Raw genomic sequence first — 23176 nt, forward strand, 5'->3', positions numbered from 1 at the left:
TCTGGTTAGGATGTAGCATTAAGCCTAAGTCAGTCGCACACTTAGAAAAAAATCGGTACAATATTATATGGAGCCAGGACCGATCGATTTGTAAAGACCATTTTGAGTTTCATTAGTACAATACAATACAAATACACTTTATTGCACCAAAATAAAAAGAAATAATTACAAAAAGACTTAACTAAGTAAAAGGCAAATGGCGGCCTTATCGCTAGAAACCTCACGGGCGGGGTGGCGGTGGCGGGCTTATCATTAGTACTAGAAAGTATAAAAGTCATGCAGATGTGGTGGTTTGCGGTTAATCCTGGGGAAATTGAATATTACGCTATTTTTATGCTACGATGTACAGTTGTCGAGATATTATCAAAAATCCGAAACGAGTGTGGCACAACAGCGGCCGGCAAAAACCAGAACCGACTACGTATTTTGTTGACAACTTTTCTAAGTGCCAGTTTTGTATGGCACCTTTGCTACATTTTTTTTTTTTTTCAATTGTATAATGTAGGTAGAATACAGATTAAATGATAAAAATGTTTTTGTAATTACACAACGAAGTAAATAGATTACAATTACATTATCTCGTAACTCGCAGTGTTACTTACTGAGTGAGATAAGAAATCATTGGAAAAAAATGCAATGTCTCTCTTACAATAACGATAAAAACTAGAAGTTCATATGTAGGCGGCAGCACTATTTTCAACCTCATTGGCATGCTTAAATATAATAACATTTATTTTCTAACTAAATAGGTATACTGACACTGTAATCAATAATAACTGTAATGAATTTTGCGCTTAACGCGTAATCTTTATATGTGGTTGGTGACCTTTTCGTTTATCACAGCTAATTCGACAAATAAGTAGGTATTTTAACATCTCACATTTTTCAATTCACAAAAGTATATACTCACTTGCCTTTTCGACGGATAAGAAAATGACGGGTATAACTTAAAATTAAATTAGGAAGTCGCCTTCGTCATCGTAATTGTCTGCAATCGGGACCACGGCTGCAAGTTGTCTTTGATTACTTGTAGCTCTGCCATTAGGGATTACAGGCGTTTGTTTATACATATATGTATTAATGCAAACTATCCAAAATACCCGGTTGTACCCGGTGAGCAATATGTGCTCTATGAAAAATTCAGACATAAGTAATATTTGTTGCCTACATACCTATTTTGATATCGCCTTTTCACCTAAATGACATCACGAATTTCGGATGGGAGTGACAAATCCGCAACGTCATTTTTATGCGATGCTGACTCTCTGTGATGCTGACAAATAAAACTCCATGAAAGCTAAATAAAACTACAAGAAACTAAGGTCTATAAACACTCTTTAAAAGAAGAAGAATCCAAACGATTCTCATAATGAAAAATGTGTACACAATCCCGAATCAAAGTCACATCGATATTAAAAAAGGTAAACAAAAAATATGGTAGGCGTCTGTGGCAATGCGCATACCGGAACACGCAAAGAGGAAGAAAGCTTGTCCAAAATGTCGCACGAGCGAGATGATTTAATATAAGTAATCGTCACGAAGAACATGTTTGGTGTCGTAAGACCGAAACCCCATTGTTTGACTATTGCGTCTGGAAATCTCGATCGCAAGAGGTTATAATTTATAATAAATGCCTCCATGCTGGACTGGGCATGAGCAAAAAACAGAACGCGTTGGGCTGTTTATCGTCCGGTTTATGATGTCAAAGCCAGTAGACGGATTGTCTGCTCGTTAATTATTTTATTTAAAATATGGATGTTGGGTTGATCACCAGTCCTCAAACGCTTCATCATATCTATCTTAGGGTTTTGTATCAAAAGTGGCGGTGTCACTACCTGTTACACGTAAGAAGACAACATACACATATTACGTACTTACAGTAATAATAGAATATTTAAAGACCTTCTTTTCGGGCTTTATAAGGCCGGAGTCCAACCTCTCCACACCAAACCTGGTGTGTGAGCCGCCGAAGGCGTTTGACTCGGGTATCGAGAAAATACTAAATGAATAGTGGTAATGTCGTAGAAACTAAAAGTAACTATATTTTTCAGTTGTTCATCAACAACGAGTGGGTGGACGCTGTAAGCAAGAAGACGTTCCCCACCATCAATCCTCAAGATGAGACTGTCATCACTCAGGTTGCCGAAGGAGACAAGGTAAATACTGTGCAAATAGCACAAAGTTTAAAACACCATGTGATCATTTCATTTCTTTTCCTAGGAAACTCATGCGTTTTGAGTATGTCCGACTCCTGACAAAAACACTCATTTTCAATGTTCTACATTCCACGCATATATTCTAGTTACAGAAGCGTCCTTATTTGCGGAGATTTCTTTTTTGTTTGCTTAGCTCCTATAGATTGCTTGTTATTTTTGTATTCGTTTCTCTCCATCTAAATACGATTGAATCACTATTGAAAAACTTTGATATAACTAATCCAAACGCTTCCACCAAGTCACAGTGGTGCAATATTTCATCAACATTCATGTAACTGTCAAAGAAGAGAGTAGTTAACACACAACAGAGCCGTTACCATGAGCATTGCAGATCGGAAAGTGGAAGAGTTTCCGTGTACACACAACAAACAAGAATGTACATTATAAATTATTCCTGGCCCAGAACGTACCCAGAAACTAGATGCAGCAATGGGGGTTGCTATGCGATACGCTTTGTGCACAACAGCGTAAAGCCGAGTAACGGACACCTAACCAGTAATTTGATATTCTCTTTTTAACACACTAGGGCACTTACAATGGGGCACAATAGCGAAAACACACAGAAAAAAACTGAAATGGAATTAAGTTACAAAAACTAGCCAGGATTCTTTAAATTAGATGTCTTTAGAGAAGTCCACAGACCCTGCTAACCATAATCTAAGGCCAGAGTCAAATATTATTAAAATCCTGAAGTTATATAATCACATAAATATACAAAACCTTCGTAAAGTTCCCAAAATACTTATTAACATTTCCGACTTCTAGTATCCTTCAATATTCTTTAAATCCTTTCTTTTGTTCTTTTTCTATAATATAATGGTCCATCATGATGTTAGAGAGGACACAATCCCTCAGTTGGATTTAACATGCTCGGGACGATAGCAGTTGAACGCATTGTATTTCGGGTAAAATTTCATAACATTATTTAATATTATTAATTATGTATTACTTCAGGCTGATGTGGACTTAGCAGTAGCTGCCGCAAAGAAAGCGTTCCATCGGTATTCAGAATGGCGTATGATGGACGCGTCACAGCGCGGACGACTTCTGCTGAAATTGGCTGATCTGCTCGAGTCCCAAGCCAGATACCTAGCCGAACTTGAAACTCTTGACTGCGGGAAACCGGTCAAGACCGCCGAAGAAGAAGTCTACTACTCCGCTAGCGTCTTCAGACACTACGCTGGCAAAGCTGATAAGATTACAGGAAGCACCATTCCTGCAGGTAAATAATTGGTCTTAAGCAGGCGAATAATAACTCAAAAAACTCATTTTCTTAAATTAAAAAACGACCTGTCACAGAAAGGAACGTTACTACTTCAAAACAGATGTAATTACTTTTGAAATTTCTCAATAGCGAGATATAAGAAGCTTACATTTGCCAGACAGATAATAACAAAATTTAATTGTAGTGTACCTATTATCTATCTCATGGAGATAACATGTGTTCGAGGCGAAGCCATCATAAGTTGGCGTGATTGAAAGGTTAAAAATTAGGTCACTGGTCAACATCTGATGACGATTGGTTAATAATGATGTTGTTTTTAGATCGGTCTATGGCATTCCATTAATATTATTCGTAATTAAAATTATTACCTATGTAGAATAAATTTTAGCACACTGCTGATAGTTTTATCAAGTAATTATTTCCCGCGGATTTTAGCCCACCTACAATGCCTTCAAAGCATTATAAACGTACCACTGATGAATATTAAGAGAACAATTTTTCAAACCATTTCTCTTTGTTAACATAATTACGAAACATACAGAACATAAATAGACGTTATCATCGGTTAAAAATAACAGCTTGATGCGGACGTTATTTATGCCTCAGCACAGAATGAAATATACCTACCTAGGTGTTTAAAATGGATAGTAACGTTAAGAAGCTCGATAATATTTAATTCTCTATTACAGATGGAGATGTTTTGTCTTTCACAATCAAGGAACCCGTGGGTGTTTGTGCTCAAATCATTCCCTGGAATTATCCAATTCCAATGCTGACCTGGAAACTCGCACCAGCCTTAGCCGCAGGTAAATAACTGATTTTGAAAATAAATAGACACCAGGATATAACACGCACTTTGTTACACAAGAATAAGAACCTGGAAAACCCATACCTACCTAAGTATCATTAAATAGGCAGCAGCAAACATGATCATCTTACTTGGACAGCAATGGACACTATGACCTGCAAATTAGTAGGCAAAAAAGTACCACCTACATCAACAGATCTGTCGAGCCTTAGCTCGGCAATACTACATTCTAGAGTTACATTTTGACAAGTTAGCCCTCTTACATAAGCACTTTACTTTTCACAAATCCAAAGACGTCTCGTCGACAGCAAAGTGCTGCTCATGTGTAAGACGTCTCAATCTGTTAATCATGATTTCCAGGGTGCACTATGATAGTGAAGCCAGCTGAGCAGACTCCCCTCACCGCTTTAGCCGTAGCAGCCTTGATCAAGGAAGCAGGGTTCCCGGCTGGTGTGGTCAACATCATTCCCGGCTACGGACCCACCGCGGGAGCCGCCCTAACTCATCATCCTGATGTTGACAAAGTCGCTTTTACTGGATCAACTGAGGTAAGCAGTCATACGTAAACTAACGGCTGTAATTCCTGAGGGATCGGACAACATGAACACATCACGGTAGGCACCAACTGAAGGTTATTAGTTCAAGTCAATTTTGACTAAGGAGGAGGTGGTGGTTTTTTTGGACTATTTAGAAAAAAATAAATTAAAGTGACCGCCAGCTGTACTATTATCTATTGTTTTGATTTGAGGTCCTAATAGTGAATGAATTTGGTTTATGTGCAACAAAAAATGGATTGAAGGATGCGAAAGAAAAAGAAAGAAATAATCTAGGTCATTTTTAATCAATGGTTCGTAAGAAAGGAACACTAAGATTTGGCTTACATTCAGGTTGGAAGAATTGTTATAGCGGCCGCTTCAGTAGTCAACTTGAAGCGTGTGACTCTGGAACTGGGAGGGAAGAGCCCTTTGGTCATCTTTAATGATGCTGATGGTAAGAATTGTAATATTTTCATATTACTCCGTTAACTAGGCAGCCCTAATTTTCTCAGGGGAAATATGAGAAAATACGGAAACGCTAACAGCATCAAATCTTAAATACATAATTTTGCGCTTTGATATGTTCTCATTCAAAACGTTGGTTATAGGTATATAAATCGAACAACAGATTAAAGTAAACACTTGAAGATAATACGTTCATAACAACAATTTGAAGTTCAAACAAACGATATACTTAATTTCATTATTATTTACACAATGATAGTTAAATCTCAAGAGGTACGCAATGGAAATTATCAGGGAAAGATAATTTTAAAGGATTATTCCACGATTTCGACAGATTGCGACATTTATTATTTTTCATATGACGCAATAATTAAAAAAAACGTAAATTGCTTATATTACATTATTATGAGAAGATAAAAAAATTACGTTAATATTGAGTCTACAATGTTGCAGCACTGCTTGTTTATCAAAATACACAACACTAAATAAATGATGTATAAAGCCGTGGACGTGTAACAGCTCGTAAAAAAATAAATATTATTAATTATAATGTATTTATTTGTTTAAAGGTGATGTTTATGTTCTCTTACAACATAGGGTTGTTTTAAATTCAATTTCTAATTTTATACTCTCGTTTCTGTTCAGTTTTGAGCGTCACTGAAGCCATAATACAGGGAATCATGATGTAAGCGAAGGTCTTAGAAGTGTGCTGCATTTAGGTAGTTTCCTAGGAAGTTAGGAAATACTCATTACTAAATCAACAGAGTCTAAAACAATTGATATTCTATTTTGTAATTTTAATACGTTTTTTTACGACATCATAGCGTTCATTTTTATACAAAATTCCTATTTTTATTTTTATTTTGACGTGTAGTAAAAACTAACTTGACTATTTGGAAACTACAGTTTTGTTTATCAACATTTTTTTTTGCAGTGGAGAAAGCAGCCCAAATAGCCCATGCCGCTGCATTTGCCAACGGTGGCCAGTGCTGCTGCGCTGGCACGAGGACCTACGTCCAGTCCGGCATTTACGACAAGTTCGTAAAGAAGGCTGCTGAGATCGCGCAAAAGAGATCCGTTGGGAACCCCTTCGATGATGTACAGCAAGGGCCTCAGGTAAATGAAACTTTTAATACCATGTCATTGTCGCTTTTCTTCATCTTCTTTTGTGCGGGTTGTAACGTCGAAGACCGACCACACCAAACTTTGGTGTTATTGTTGATCCACCAGAGGCATAACAGGGCTTAAGTAAAGCTGTCTTGGTTCAAATCCAATCTAAGTAAATAAAGGCATGCAATGGCTGAAGGAACTGCCCACAATAGTGGCCGTCACCAAGCCTCATTAGAGTATTGTAGTAGAATTATAAGAGTTAATATTTTTTGATGGTGTATCATATATTATGCTTTGGTGATTTAACGTGAAATCGGAATAAGTAGTAGGTATAATATCATCGTATGGGGACATACGAGCGAATGTCGAAATACAAGGTAATGATGTTTGTAAGAATTTAACATAAGTACCTATCAAAAAATAGTTAGAATCAAAGTTATGTCACTGGAACTGTAAGTTCTGTATAATGTGCAAATTTATTCCAGATTGACGCAGACATGTTTAAGAAGGTGTTGGGATATATCGAGGCTGGTAAGCAGGGTGGGGCAAGGTGCGTCGCTGGTGGTGACAGACATGGCAACAAAGGCTACTTCATCAAACCAACTGTCTTCGCTGATGTGAAAGATGACATGAAAATCGCTAGAGAAGAGGTAAATTTTAACAATACCTTACCTACCTTTACAAGAAATTGATATCTACCAGAAAAAAATTGAATAGGCTTTCAGAAAGTTTATCACCAAATGGTGGAACAGGCCTTAGTGTTTTTGTCACGTTGATGTTGTAATGACCATATTAGTTCGACGAACCTCCGTATTAGCAACAACATAGTGTCAATGTTTCACATCTTTACCTTTGACTACTTTTGTTTCTGCTCCCCAGATCTTCGGGCCGGTTCAGAGCATCCTGAAGTTCGAAACGTTTGAGGAGGTGATTGACCGCGCTAACGATTCCAAATACGGACTGGCTGCTGGTGTCATCACCAATGATATCACGACTGCGATGAGCTTCGCGAAGTTCGTACGAGCTGGCTCTTTGTGGTACGTTTTATTCTTTAGACAAGTAATACACTCCCACAGGCTATAGCCCACTTGCCGTATTGCCCCGCGGGCTTACATTTGTATGCGGAAGGAACTGATGAACTGACTAGCAAGAATTGTCTGGGTGACAAAATACTGTTTGACAAAATATACCATGACATTCTAGATTGGATTTTCTAAAAGCATCTTCGTCGATTACTCGCAGAGGCCTAAGTTTTTTCAATTTATTTTGGTTTCAGGGTAAACACTTATGACTACGTCACCAGCCAGACTCCGTTTGGTGGCTTCAAGGATTCTGGAATCGGCAGAGAGTTGTAAGTTCTACCACATTTTCACGTATTTTAGGAATAGTAGCACAATTTCAGTGATCCTTTAAACAATGGAAGAGCGATTGAAGAACTCTCGTAGCCAACTAGCATTGTTGAAAGGAGATGATCAGTAATGATAAAGTATATTAGAGTTTAAAGTATATAATAAATTATCTTCTTTGTATGTTTGTATTAAACGATAAAACCATTGAACGAATTCAGATACTAGGTATTTTACGTGGAGATTTTACCCAAACGAATCGCAAGTGAAATATTATATTTTAATATTGAAAAAACTGAAGGAATTATTTTCTAAAAACTGACATTTATTTTAGGGGTGAAGATGGAGTCAACCAGTATCTGGAAATCAAGACTGTTACAATGGCTGTTCCGAAGATGCCCCAACTTTAAAACTTCAATCGCAAATAAAGATTAAATATATATATTTTTTTATATTTTTATCTCACTTTTAAAATAAAGATGTTTTGTTCACTATAATTAATGTTTGAATTTTATTACCAAACGGATTATTTATTAATTTGACATTTATAAGACCTTACGCTACACCAGCGCCTTTAGCGGTGAATCCAGATGCGGTAGCTCATTCAGTGGAAAACGCGCCCAAAAAGAGACCGTCTTTAGGTTAGTAACGGCATAAGGTGAGACTCACCAACAATCTTGTACTGTTTCTCGGTGAGGTGGTTGGAGATCATGCCGCAGATGTGCGCGCCCAGGGAGTGGCCCACACATGTGATCTTCCTGGCCAGGGCACCTGCTTGTGTTATGTACGAGTATAACTGGGCTGCGCACTGGGATGCTAATCTGAAAAAAAAATCAATTGTTTACTTTCTGGTTGTCTTTTATGAAGATGCGACGAAGAAGCGATAGTGGTGCGTCAGGATTTCGTGGTCTTTGCCTTCCCCCATAGGAAATAGGCATGAACTTATGTATATGATCGGAGAATCGGTACTTGTTGAAACTGAAGGTACCCTACAATCCTATAACCATCTATCACAACTCCGGAACTTGTTATAGGTGAGGAAAAAGGCACAAGTATTGATGTAAGGCAGTAGATACACCTTCCTGAGAAAATACCATAATATGATGACCAGAGACAAAATATAGCAACGCGATACAATGTCTCGTGCTGCTTTATTACGAGCATGTTGTAAAAGTGGAGTAACTGATTTTGTAGGTGATGGGTTAGTCTTCTGCAGTGTCAAGGTTAAACGACAATTATTTATTCCAAAGAAACTGCAAATTTCCATTTAATAGCTTGTTACATTACAAGAGCCATGCCAAACGCCTCTGGCTGCTACTATAGAGTAATACTGATACCGGAACCAATATATAGGTACACCGTCTAAATCCTACGAATAAATAGTCTAAATCAGACTACGCTTGCGCAGTGCAGGGGCGCGGGGGTATGGCGACAGCGGGGACCGAGAGAGGTGCGGGCGGCAGGCCCATAACGCATTTTTATTTCAATTCAGTTCGCTCGTGATCGCACTGATTTAGACGGTCTACCTATAACTAGTAACATTTATAAGTAAGGCAATAGGACCACACTTTTTATACACAGAAGAAAAATATAGCTTTTTTATTATTATACAGCACCAACGGTTCAGATTATAGATTTACGATCTTATCTCTTCTGTGGTTCAGATGTAGATTGGATCGATGAAAGTGACTGATGATTTATGACAATATTTCACATCATAACAAAGCAAACACCAACAGATGTGAGAACAATTAAATAATACAGTTTCACCGTTGTTCACAGAAGGTAAAAGTACATAATAATGGGTATTGTTGCACGCTATTCCAGTGTTTAAAGGTATTAAATTACTGATAAGTGTTCGTGACTTTGCTACGGAGTTACCGGGTGAGAGCCCTCATCGTTGCCCTAAGGTTTCCCAGCGTAAATAGTTTCAATCGATCAAGGAAATTTCTTGTCAGAGCGTGGAAAAAGTTTATGGCATTTTAAACATTAATAATATAGAACACAGGTTTAAATGAAATTGGAACGGACATGTTTTTTGCATGCACCCAGGACGATAGGCGCTGGTTGTTATGTATTAGATGTAGATATTTCTGTCTGACAGACCTCGAAAGAGATGGCGCGACGTCTTGAAGGACTGACTGAATTACCTACTCACCAAGTGCGTATGTGCCTACAAGCCTGCAAAAAATAGGAAGAAGAGGGAAGTTTTGCCTAGCAGTTCGATCTTATCGTCAAGATTTGACAAACAAATTGTTTCCTTTGTAAGTCGCTTCCGATCTGTACTGACACTAAGTAGGTTACGAAAGAATATATTTAGGTATATTAATGTTAGGAAGTCCAAACTACTTAGTTGAATTATAAATTACCTCATAAACCGCTCTTACTATGATTAAGGCGCGCTTGATACCGTAAGCTCTCAAAATAACTTTTACTTGGCAGACTGGTTGACGCACAACCTAACTTACTAGATAGTAGATAACTGTTTCGCACTGATCTGCTTTTATAAACTGTCGATAGTATCGATAGTACTAGTAGTAGTAGTGTCGATAGTCCTATCGATAGTATCGATAGCTCATTTAGATCAATCATTTGGATCAGATGATCCGTGCTTCGGAAGGCACGTTAAGCCGTTGGTCCCGGTCTACTTACTGATGTAAGTATGTAGTCGTTACATGAGTCATGTCAGGGGCCTTTGGCGGCTCAATACTAACCCTGACACCAAGGTTGATGAGGTTGGTAATTCACCTCACAACCCACACGATAGAAGAAGAGAAGATTTAGATCGATACTGGTGCTGATTCCAATACACAGCATCTAATTTTATTTTAAGTTATGCCTGTCATTTTCTTATCCGCCAAAACGGAAAGAAAAACTTCATCGGGTTAGATTAAACTCATACCGAGTGGCCGTAAACATCATTTTTTTTTATTAAACGGTTTTATTTAGCTCACCCCGTTTGTTTTATTATTTATCCTTGGGTCAAATTTAGTAATTCAAATTTCACCCTCTTCCTGTCAACCGATTAAGCTGAAATTTTGTATACACTTTGGATTTTGGTGACAATACAATATGTTTATTCATTATCATTATAAATCCAAGATGGCGGCCGCTACAAAATGGCGGATAACGTAGGTTTTATCAATCCCATTAATATGGATATCAAATGAAAGGGCTCAACAAGCAGAATACAATATACTAAAAAAAAACCAAGATGGCGGCATTAAGTCGATAATTTGTAGACAATTGACGTGCCCCACGGTTTTATTTTAGTCTAGTCTATGCATATGTTTATAATTCCCACGACTGTATCTATTTTATTATTTTTTGGTTTTTAGTACATTTATCTTAAACATTGCAATGTATGTTTAACATAAAACCGTTTAACTTAAAAAGTTTTTTTTACCTATTTTTATTAAAAGATTTAAATAAGTAAATTTCGGTAGCTGTAAACTAATGGAAACATTTTGTATTTTAAGGAGCTGAGGGGCGCCACTATGAGGTGTCGCACCATCTAAATATATAGCTAGGGCCGCCACTGACGGTAGGAAAAAGTTGAAGCGAGGCGGAAAGCTATAACTTCTGGAACATAAAAGTCAAAATTATACCTTACAACCACTTACATGATTAAATTATACCATCACATATGTTAATCTTGGAAATGAATAATTTAATGGGCGTGGCGAGAAACCTCCGTGAAAACGGATTCTTTATGAAATCGTTGAGGCATAGTCTTAAGCGCACGATTCTTCGCGATTTAATCAATTAAAATCTTAGTGAAATGGCCACAAGCATCTTGTTTATTAACATAAATAATAGCTTAGATCGAAAGATATGAGCAATTCAAAAATGTTACCTAATGATTACCGAAAGTAGCTCTGTTTGTGTGTCAACTTCTGACCGATAAGAATGAAAATTGGCTGGTAGATTTTTGAACCAGCTCAGTGTACTAACCATGAAACCTAAGATGTTCATAAGGTAATAAATAAGTAAAAAACATCCTTACAAAAGTATACTCATCCGATCTGCCTTTTTATCGTTAACATCTAAAGAAAGTGACTATCTAAAGGGAGAGTTACACTTCTTCGAAAAGATACAAATACCGCTATAATATGCTAAAAATAACCACGAAACTGTGTCACCAGAGCTAAAGAAGTCGTGCGAAAACAAGATTTTTTAGTGTTCCGTATGGTAGATCAATGGTTCCGTAGGTAGGCCAAGTAGTGAATGCCATCCGAAGAAATCTACAATACGGCACGTCGCAACGAAACTGGGGTTTTAGAGTACCATTTTTAAAGTTTTTCTGCCTGTTCAAAGAAGCAACAAGAATTTTATAACCTACCATAAAATCCCTAAAACTAAACCACATCTTGTTTAAAGGATGGAATAGTGTTACATAGAGTCACGCCCGTGTCCTATTGGATTGGGCAGACATGTTACCTCCTGATGTATTTGACCCAAGGTGGGTAATGATGAATCATGTGCCAGGTTCTCGACCCATTGCTCAAATAGATTAGTAAGTACCTACGTTATTTTCAAAATGAGATTTGCTGCCACAGACAGCAGTCCTAACATAGATATTATGATAAATAGTGACAGGAATACGCGTTCAATATTTTGAATGATATAAAGGACATTGAAGATGGATTGAAAATGGGGGCCGTGGTACTCCAGTTGGTAAAACGCTTGCCTCTCACTTTGAGGTCGCAGGTTCGAATCCAGCACAGACCTAAACCAATGATTGTCGAATTTGGTTTTGTTTTCATGTCTGGGTTATAAATGTTTACCTATCACGTGCTCAGCAGTGAAGGAAAACATCGTGAGGAACCCACATTCCCGAGAAATGCTTTTTCGGAGGTATGTGACCTAACCTGTATTGGGCTGGTTTTCCCTTTGCGGGTTGGAAGGACAGACAGGCAGTCGCTTCTGTAAAAAACCGGACCTGTCAAATCTTCAGGTTAGGTAAGCGGACCCTGTGAAAAACGGGATAATGCTAGGGAGATAAAGGACATTGAAGATATAATAATTAACAACTCTGGTACTTAAATGAAAATGCGGAAATACTTGTGAAGAAACAAATAAAACTCTGGAACGCGCTAGAATAATGACCACGAGAGCTATAAGCACGTATCTATTTAAAGTTGAAAGCGCGATAAATGTAGAAAGATTTATCGCCCATATACACTCACGGGAGTGAACATAATTACACATGGTGTACCTTAATTTAAGTCGTACGATAGGAACATTAACTTACTTCATGTTGGAGAGAGACGACAGGTAGCACGGAAACCTAGTTAGCGGCGACCAGTCGACCATAAACACGTTGTAGTCTTTCCGAGACAAGTAGGCTGGGAACAAAGAGTAATCATCATTATCATTAGAGGTATAATGGGTACCTACATAAGGTGCTCAAGAAGATAGAGTCAAAAGGACACAATGAAAAGACAACTTGATTGAACAGTAAGTTCAGTGAGATGTGAGTACTTAGTTCATCTTGCGATTGGGGTACCTCTGACTACACTGTCTGATATGTTATGTATATCTTAACTCACGTCCACAGTGCTCAAGAGGGTAGAGTCAAAAGGACAAAATTGGAAGACAACTTGCAGCCACTTTTGTTTCGGATAATAAATATCATCACCAGCCCATTAACGTCCCCACTGCTGGGGCACGGGCCTTCCCTATGGATGGATAGGGAGATCGGGCCTTAAACCACCACGCGGGCCCAGTGCGGATTGGTGGTTATTAACGACTGCTAATGCAGCCGGGACCAACGGCTTAACATGCCTTCCGAAGCACAGAGGAGCTCGAGATGAAAACTTTTTTTGTGGTCACCCATCCTATGACCGGCCTTTGCGAAAGTTGCTTAACTTCAACAATCGCAGACCGAGCGCGTTTACCGCTGCGCCACCGAGCTCCTCTAATAATAATAAATAATATACAATATTTAGTCAAAATTCGTAAACATAAGCTCATGACTACATCCCGTGAGGTAGCCAGAGGTACATCCATTGGATGACGTACTAAGTACCCGAGCACAGTTCACCGAGCATTCTGTCAGACCACCGTGATAGATAGTGAGCCATATCGCCGTCTATAATGGTCGAGCCAACTGTGTTAATGAAAACTGCACAAAAAAAATGAAAATCAAAATGATAGGGGTCATTTCGTTCAGATAGATAGACAGTCCACTTTCAATTATCCCTCCCTAGAGGACTTATCTGATAGGTCCGGTAGTATAAGCGCCGACGCTGGTAACCGGTTCAGTATGTACTATAACAAATTCATCTTTATCTCTGAATATCAACAAGTGCCAAAAGAAGACAGGTTTCCAGTACACTCAGACAATTATAGTATGGAACCTTTGCAAACAGGTAGGTTAACTGACTTCTGAACTTGTTTCTCGAAAGTTCAAATCAACTTTCCTTCACAATAACTACAGGTTATAAGTAAATTCTTCGTCGGTGTCACTTAGTCTTTATACCCAGAGACGGTGATAAGGGAAACCGTGCAAAAGTTTTACAAACTTTTATTTACCATTGACATAACTTAAAACACCTCCACCAACCCGCAGTGGAGCAGCGTGGTGGAGTAGGCTCCATATCCCCTCCGGTTGATTGAGGGGAGGCCTGTGCCCAGCAGTGGGACGTATATAGGCAGTTTATGTTTATGTTTATAACTTAAAAAATCTTTTATTTAAGAGCCCAGTCTCCGGTTGCAGAAATCAGAATTTGAATATTTTCACCCCTCTCGGGGAGCACCCCGCTGACGTCACTATACCTGAAGTTGCTCTACTTTACTATTCCAAACATTCGGTAAAGAAATAAGCAAAAGTAAACTTAATGCTCGCAAAATAGGGTCTGGAATTGAATGTAGGTAGGTACAATTATTTCTTGCCCTTATCATCGTTATTCTGTGCGGGTCTTTTACTTGTATCATGTATATTTATATACAATACAATAAACGGTAGTCAAAGAAATAATCGTTACATTGCTTAAAAAAGTACAGTAATTGTCACCAAAAACTCGCAACTACTCAATTTTGCTGAGACTGCAGCCTTAAGTTAAAAATTGCCTGCCGGGAACGTTCCCAAAGTGGAAACATTCCTAAAAATGGCACAACACCCGTCCAATGATCAGGTAGAAGGAATGTCGCTGTGAGGCCAATGCCACATAGTCCACACGAAGAAGGAGATAAAAGGAACTTACCATCGCGTAGGAAGCTCATGGGTGTTTTGTCGTGAGTGCCGTTGAACCCATGGACGATGAGGACATTCTTCCTGTGCTGCTTCCACCCGTAGACGTCGAGCAGATGCTTGTGCCGCACATCTACCCATTGCTTGAAGGGACGTTCCCTGCTCACGGAACACTGATATACATAAGATCGTAGATTAGATTATAATCTGTGCTTACATCCTAAAGTGTTTATGGTTCGCCAAATGCAGCTTTTTCTCTAGGCTGATGAAGGTGACGGTCACCATATCGTCAGTGCGTCATTATCCTTTCATCATGGTGCAAACACATAAAATGATCATCACTAATTTAAGAGCCACGCTCTTGTTGGTGTAGCATTCTCCATGCGACTTTTTAGGGAAAAATAGGGCAGTGGTTTCCTTCTTGCCTTTCGCCCATCAACAACATAAATGATACTAGTCTAGATTTAAGTACTTACTATACAAAACTAGTCCCTAAAAATAGACAGATAAATCACATTTAGGGTCAAGTATTCTCGACTCACCCTGGAATCAAACCCGGGGCATTTTATAGAAGATTGGAGCTCACAGCAAAAAAGCTATAATTGTAGTCGCCAAGAAATGCCACCCGAGGCAAATCTTGAATGAGTCAAGTCAAAAATAAAATATTTTTTATAAGTACCTAAATTATTATTCAAATTACCCACTTACTCAAAATAATGCTCAAAGCCAAAATGATTTTCTTTCTCTATAATGTCTTTATACACACGTGCATAAACTTACGCTTATTTCCCACTGGAACGGGGAGAGTACATTTATTTCAAATATTTTACACATATTTTTTTTATTTAAAAATATCAATTAATAGTCCTACTAATGTAGTAACAAAAATATCGTAATTTAAAGCTGAAGATGATCTTTAATAAACTTATATTTTCAAGCTAAAATATTTAAATTTAAAGCCGTCTATAAGTCGTTCTTTTCGACGACTATTCAACGACCAGTTGACACATCTCAAGTCTAATGTTTAAAAAAACATCGGCTAACGTTTCCTGTAGATACTTACGGTGTGTACAGGAAAAAGTTGATCTCACTATCTGGACACTTCCACTCTCGTTTCATGACGCATCGAAAGTATCGGAAGTCAAGCATTGACATCAGGTTCGCTTCTGATTCAGGTACTGAAAAAAATGTTTTTTTTTAAGTACAGGTACGTGAACCTACTTTCAGACCTAACCTAACACACTCACACTCTCTCTATCTCTCTCTCTCTACCTATCCCGATAGGGATGTATATGAGAAACCAATGTTCACACTCACAAAGTATAATAACATTTTTCTTGTCATATTCTTACCATATAACCTATTATTATGAATGCCGTAATACTCGTATAATTATAATAACAATGTCGTTAGTCCACTTTCATTTATAGTAAACATTTAAATGAGCTTAGTCGATAAATATCTCGCTGGGTTGCATTTACATTACGTGATAGCTAGTGCATCGATACAAGTTTGGCAAGTTTCGATACAAACATCGATCGTAAAAAGAAAGCAAGCTTAACTTGAACATATTCTTCTTTCTTTAACGCATAAACTTGAATGTACAACTGTTGTATGAGCAATATAATGTACCCACTTTAGGACTCTGTCGCACTAACATATTAGACATTTAGTGAGACTTACAGTTCAGTTTGTCAAAAAAGTTAATGTGCCATGGTACCAAAGTGCATACATATTAATGCTCGTGACCGTACACAAAGTTGTTATCACACAAGTCAATGGATGCAACACGGACACAGACCACTTACCAATGCCATGGTCGAATAACTCGAAAGATTTTATGTTTAGTGTTGTAAAGGGATTGTATCGATATATTTTGTTACCCAAATCAAGTCAAAGCTGACATTTACAACATTTCTCAACACTATAAAAAATTGTTAATTGAAATAAATTAATACATTTAATAAAATCGATTTTTTTTATGTCTGTATTATCAAAGAGAATATAATTCAGTAACTTTTAAGTCTATTATCCGGCCCAATAGAAAATAACTTTACTACAGTTTTTTTTTTAGTTTTTTTAGGTATACCATCTAAGGTAAATCTACATTACGTTACTTCAAAATAACTACAGCATCAATCATAATACCTCATTCCCCTAGAATTATCCCGATTTTTCACAGGGTCCGCTTACCCAACCTGAAAGATTGACAGGTCCGATTTTTTTACAGAAGCAACCGCCTGTCTGACCTTGCAACCCGGTCACAATGCCTACCTACAAAGCGTAAATGATGACTAACTTTTGTAGCTGTCTCTAGATTTATCGATATAAACGAATATTCCTGAACAATCGATAAGGTATATATATCACGGTGTTTTTGGTCAACACTACTTCGATCGGAAATGAAATGCATCGATTTTCACTTCGGCCACGATAGTGAAATGCTATGTTTTAATTATGTAATACAAAATAGATCGAACGTAAGCGGTTAGTACATTTATAAACAGGGTGATAGTGACATCTTAACGAAAACCTTGAGCGAAGATTCAGACCATGATTCTGAGTTGATATCAAGTAGAATTTTCCGTCGCAAAAGTATGCAACTGAAAATATTAATTTTCAAGAATTTTCTGACAGGAAATTTCGCTTGATACGAGTATCAATTCAGAATCATGGTCTGAATCATCCCCGTTAATAATGTTACGGTGTTAGTGACATTGTAACGAAAATTTGACGGGTGATTCAGACCATGATTCTGATTGATATCAAGTAGAATTTTACCATTGAAAATAATTAAAAAAATCACAAAAAATAAACATGAATTTTGCGACAGAAAATACCACTTGATATTAACCCAGAATTATGGTTTGAATCATCCCCCTCAGTATTCGTTACGATGTCACTAACACCATGTATTTTATATTCATAAACGTAATAATGTCAGTTTACAAAAGATTCACGCACTGTATGTTGAACGAAAGGTAATAACAATTACCTTGTTTGTTTTATCTACCTTATTCAATATTTTAATCACGTATTGACCCGGTAGAAATAGTTATATGTTGACCTATTACGTTTCGTTTCGACGATCTACTAATACTTGTACACTAACTACTTAGTAATTTGTATCTATATTCCAGCAGTGGGAAGTACATAGGCTGATTATAACTTTTTAAGTAGGTACTTCATACAAAGTTTTAATATCCGTCGAGCACACCCGTATTAACATTTTACAACACGATTATTATAAAGTGCTATTACAGTGAGCCATAAAAATGTAGTGTTGTTCTAATTTTGTGTTATTTTACGCTTGGTTATGGTGAAAGCTTGGCAAGTATACTTGACTGTCTATAACGTTTCCTGGATAGGGACCAATCTAGCCACTTTCACGATCCGTACAGTTGGTCAATGACCACAAAGATTCACCCATGGGCTATGCAAAGTTGGCTACTTGCAAATCTAGTGGGTACTTACGCTATAAATTTTATTAAGCAGAAAGCACGTCACTTAAGTATCTTCCGAATCGTACGCGCTGTCAGAATTATCAGATTAGTATGGAATCGATGATAAAGTCGATTTATGTTTAGTTTATTTTGAGAAATTCGGGGCGGTATGTCAAATGCTGCACGCTGGGTGCATTCCGGACATCCGAACTATTAAAAAAAACATAATGAATACCTTATTTTTTCTGTGATAGTGATTACAATTCCATAGAAAACCGAAAATGCTCACATCGCGTACGATTTGAAAGATATATACATACATGCATTGCTTATATACGTATATTATGACTATCAACTCATACCCTGCATCTTTACTGTAGAAAGCACTCATGAAGTCGTTAGAAAACAATTTAAAATTACTTTCGATAGGTAAGTGTATGGTGATAAAGACAAAGTAATTATGTTGCTTTATTAGCAGCTCAGTCCCAATCACAGTCTTTCTTACGACATCCCTGGAATGATAGAAGATAGTTTTTTTTACTTCTTTAATCATTATTAGAATTGCATATTTATAGGGTAAGTAGCTACTACCTCTTTATTTTGTACAACCTAACTCATCCCAGGAAGAACCCCCTCATTATAAGGATAGTAAGCCGAGCAAATAGTGCTTGCCATCAGAGAAAATACTTAAGTGAGTGACGCTAGAAGACATTTTTATAACAAAGATTCAATACATAAGGTTCTGCACAATGTTGGTTAGGTTCATACAAATTGATATAATAGTATCCACATACATACACGCACAACTAAAATCACGCCTATTTTACATTGGGCAGATTGATCCTGACACAATACTTTTGCTTCTACCACTCTTAACAGAATGTTGTTCGCTGGTTTAGCAAACTCTTGACCTGACCTTTCTTTAAAACACCCTGAATTTACGCGCGGTATAATCGCCTGAGCTTTCTTCGCTACTCTACCACTTATATCCGCTATACAAATCTATAAAGGTATCATCTAGTAGGCGACAAACTGTCTATCTATAGTTATTACCTACATCAATCAATCGTCAATCGTTGCGGTCTGCAATTCGAAACACTTGGCACCACCGGAATAAAACCAATCTACTTACAAAACCAAAAAACGGTTTCCTTTTACTCTTATTTTTACAGTTACGCAAAATATAAGAACAGACTTTCTAGCAACTCGGTAACTTTCCTATGGTGTCAATAAGGCGATTACAGGCGATCTCAAATCTTATAGTTTAATAAGCTTTAATTATATACTTACCTATAGTCATTTACTAGGTAACTATTTATTACGAGTATGTACTCGTCTTTGCAAGTTTGTGTATGTACATACGGTCACGAGCATTAATATGTATACACTTTGGTACCATGTCACATTAACTTTTTTGACAAATTGAACTGTAAGTCTCACTAAATGTCAATATGTTAGTGCGACAGAGTACTAAAGTGGGTACATTATATTGCTCATGACTGTATATACACATTTGGGTACATACCCAAATTTGCAAATATAAACTCTATTGAAGCAAGAGAGCTATTAAAATACAAAATTAATATAATATACTTAATACCAATAAGTGGTGGCAGGTTTGTCTTCTAGCAACTTTTGACCTAGCCTACGTATCTATGGGATATCCCAAGAGGGATAATGGTATTGTTCGAAATGGAAATATAAGTGACAGATTGAGCAGGCTTTCATTCCTATGGGTGCTCCTGGCTGTGGTAGTATCCATCATATTTGACTAAATACCTGGAAATCTTCTCAAAAGTATAGTGTTTTCTACATGACTTAACCTGTAATAGGGCGGGTTATACTTTCGGGATGGTAGGCCAGGCAGACAGTCGCTTCTATAAAGAACCGGTCCTGTCAAATCCCTGAGGACTTATAACCTGAGTTATACTATAAGCGGACCCTATATGAAAACAAAATAACGCTAGGGAGATAATAATGATTTCGTACTTCGGAAGACATTGCTTTTCTGCTTTTGCTTTACCTTAGGCTGCTTGCTTGTTTTTGCTTTACTTTACACTCTTCTGCTTTTACCTAAGTCCTTACCTACTTAGTAATTACATCAGCCATGACAGCTCTATAATATAGGCAACACTACAAATCTGACACCAGGGTTGGTGAAGGTACAACCACGTGGTATGATGATGAATTATAAAGATGCCTTTTGTTTTTCTTTTCATTCCTGGCCAAGCACGGAACGTGAAACTTAAAATTGAAACGGCATGAATAATATTTAGACTCGAACCGCAGATTCGCGTGTTTAAGACGCATTTCTCCTCGCGTCTTCTTCAGCCAAGCGGCAAATATCGGCCTCAATGATTGTCAAGCGACAAGAAATTGAAAAGTAAGAGTAATAAAAAGTAAAGTAGTTTTTACTTAAGTACGATTAAAAACAAAAGGAATCTTTCACACGGAGCCATATTTTTGCTCATGTTTTTAAATTAAATAGTGCATATAATACCCATTCGAGTAAACAGAGCCACGCTAGGCTTTTGTAAAGCCGCCTGCAGACACTTTTTTTTAATTAAAAATACATCCAATGAATTTTAAGCTAACCAACATTCAGTAAACAAAATATTATGATAATTTTCAGAAAACTTTTAAGCCTTTTGACATCCTAAAACCAACAACATAAAACTTACCAATTTGCGTAGCAACTATGAGTATTCCAAATAATATTATGCCACACTTAATATTGCACATTTTAAAGGTTACCACTTGGAACTATTATTACACTAACAACATGTTATTATTTTTTCTCCGCAAACATTCATAATCGACGTGATCTCCGTGGATGCGCACGCGCAACGAAACGACCCGCGCCAATGAAGGCGACTTCAAAGTCAAGCCAAGCGTGCCTCTGACAACGCAGGAAGGAGAAATGGCCAACCGTGACCATCGAAGACATAACAAAAATAAGCCAATTTGTACGATGTAGCCGTTTAGAAAATATGGTAATCGGTATCGCAATGGATTTTCGACGGTTGAATGGCAAAAAAACTTCTATAACTTTTTACGTCGCTACTTTCGCCTGTTCGGTTTCCACTGTTCTAGATTCTAACATTCAGGGGTCTAGACGAGTCTAGATTACTTTCGTTTTGTATGTAGCATGTAATCATTTTCGCCAAATCGCAACTATTAATAGAATGAAACGAAAATGAAAGTGAGAGCACCTCATTCATCATAATACGTTCACGTCTCGATCTCGCAAATTATTAAGGCAGAGCATAAAATTCTGAACGTAGTATTACTTTTATTCTACGGTACTGACAGGATATTGTGTCCAATCATAAAATAAATGGAAAATGATCTAGTCAATTGAAAAAAATTATACCTATTTTTGTTTTTATAACAGAACTGGTAATACAAAATGTATCTAAAGGAAGTATTTATAATCTACTACTTACCTCTTCAAATAATATCTTATAACAATAGTGACAGCTAGGTAATTCCATCCCGACTCGAGATCTCAAATTTTGATTGAAAATATCAATACAATCAATTAATAAAATAATAATTAAATTAATCCAATCAATACGTGAAAATATAAAAAAAATTAAAGATGGCTGAAAACGATGAAAACTGCTTGTTTGTAATAGTAAGGTTATTTAAAACAAAATATTTTTTGAAAAAAGAAAAGCAAATGCCTTCAATATTACTAACTAAATAGTTAAGTTTTCTTTGAAAATCAGCATAGTCAAAACAAAAAGTATAAATCAAGAAGATTCGCCCAATCCCGACAATATCGAATGGGATCTCGTCATAATATTATGATTCAGTATTGATCCCGAGAAATTAGACGAGACCTCGCGAGAACGGGATTGCATTCCCTAGTCACAAACTGTCTGCCAACCTATTGCCTGTTTTTATAATATCTAGTCCGTCTTTGTTGGAAAGGATAGTCTCTTGCCCTACTTTTACATAGTCACACACACCTGTATGACGGAAGGGATAGGCAAAGGTGTATACATACATAGATACGAGTACACCCACTCCTCGCCAGCTATGTGTCGTGTGGTGTTGTGGTAAGTGTGTTGTTGGTATGTGTGTCTAGTATTACACGTAGTATTATTATTGTTAGTTTCATCTTTTACGACATAAGCAGAATAACAAAACGCGACTAAATCAGTTCTAACCTTCATCGAATATTACTTAACATTCACCGTTAGCTGTGTATGCTACTTAAAACATGTTTCTATTTTTATAACCAGCTCATAAAATGGTAGTAAGAATAACAAGGTCTGTAGTAGGTAGTAATAGAGACTTATCGCTTTAGGACTTTTCTGCAGAAAGAATCATAACCGAATTCTAGCGTTGACAGCGACTTTTCGAACGGCGACCCGCGCTACGGCGACTCTCTTTACGGCGAGTGGCCTTATTTTCCCTTTACGTCGAGCGAGTTTTGACGTTATTGTACAGTTATGGTAAAAACTGTTCTGCTGTTTTCTTATACTTTTTAGTTCGTTGTTTTTATATAAGTAGTAGTGTTAGACCTATTCTTTTTATTTATGATTTGGTTTTAATAGACAAATACTTACAATTAATTTTCCTCTTATTATTTTCTTAGTTACTTACCTTTTAAGAAACAAAATAATTATAGATGTGATAATACTTTACAGTTCGACACTGGATTTCACTGTGGTTAAATCCCTCCAAAACATGTAAGTTGTGTTGCCTGGAGGAGCCGACACATCACTATGTGCCGTACCCGGGAATGTTCTCATAATGGAAATGTGCCTGTTGTAAAACTCTTTAATAATAAGGACGCTGGCTACTTTTTTTCAAATTGTTAT

The 23176-nt window shown here is 37.2% G+C and overlaps 2 protein-coding genes across 3 annotated transcripts in view; one reads left to right on the plus strand and one right to left on the minus strand.

Annotated features, from left to right (window-relative positions):
- The window catches only part of LOC126368427 (aldehyde dehydrogenase X, mitochondrial-like), a 24345-nt gene extending 16142 nt beyond the window's left edge, over positions 1–8203 (plus strand). For both annotated transcript variants that reach the window (XM_050012424.1, XM_050012423.1), the window contains exons 2-11: positions 2052–2156; positions 3171–3438; positions 4131–4247; positions 4610–4797; positions 5137–5239; positions 6185–6366; positions 6846–7010; positions 7240–7397; positions 7637–7711; positions 8041–8203. In XM_050012424.1, the coding sequence (XP_049868381.1) occupies positions 2052–2156; positions 3171–3438; positions 4131–4247; positions 4610–4797; positions 5137–5239; positions 6185–6366; positions 6846–7010; positions 7240–7397; positions 7637–7711; positions 8041–8116 (1437 nt within the window). In that variant the 3' untranslated portion in view covers positions 8117–8203. The remainder of the gene's footprint in view (positions 1–2051; positions 2157–3170; positions 3439–4130; positions 4248–4609; positions 4798–5136; positions 5240–6184; positions 6367–6845; positions 7011–7239; positions 7398–7636; positions 7712–8040) is intronic.
- Positions 1–21191, minus strand: part of LOC126368462 (lipase member H-A-like) — a 27828-nt gene extending 6637 nt beyond the window's left edge. Inside the window, exons 1-5 of the mRNA XM_050012475.1 lie at positions 21026–21191; positions 15965–16079; positions 14915–15060; positions 12961–13054; positions 8376–8527 (exon numbers count right to left, since the gene is read on the minus strand). Coding sequence (XP_049868432.1) covers positions 8376–8527; positions 12961–13054; positions 14915–15060; positions 15965–16079; positions 21026–21086 — 568 coding nt within the window. The 5' untranslated portion in view covers positions 21087–21191. The remainder of the gene's footprint in view (positions 1–8375; positions 8528–12960; positions 13055–14914; positions 15061–15964; positions 16080–21025) is intronic.
- Positions 21192–23176: the final 1985 nt, after the last annotated feature.

The sequence above is a fragment of the Pectinophora gossypiella genome, chromosome 7, assembly GCF_024362695.1.
Source record: "Pectinophora gossypiella chromosome 7, ilPecGoss1.1, whole genome shotgun sequence".
Taxonomy (NCBI): Eukaryota; Metazoa; Arthropoda; class Insecta; order Lepidoptera; family Gelechiidae; genus Pectinophora; species Pectinophora gossypiella.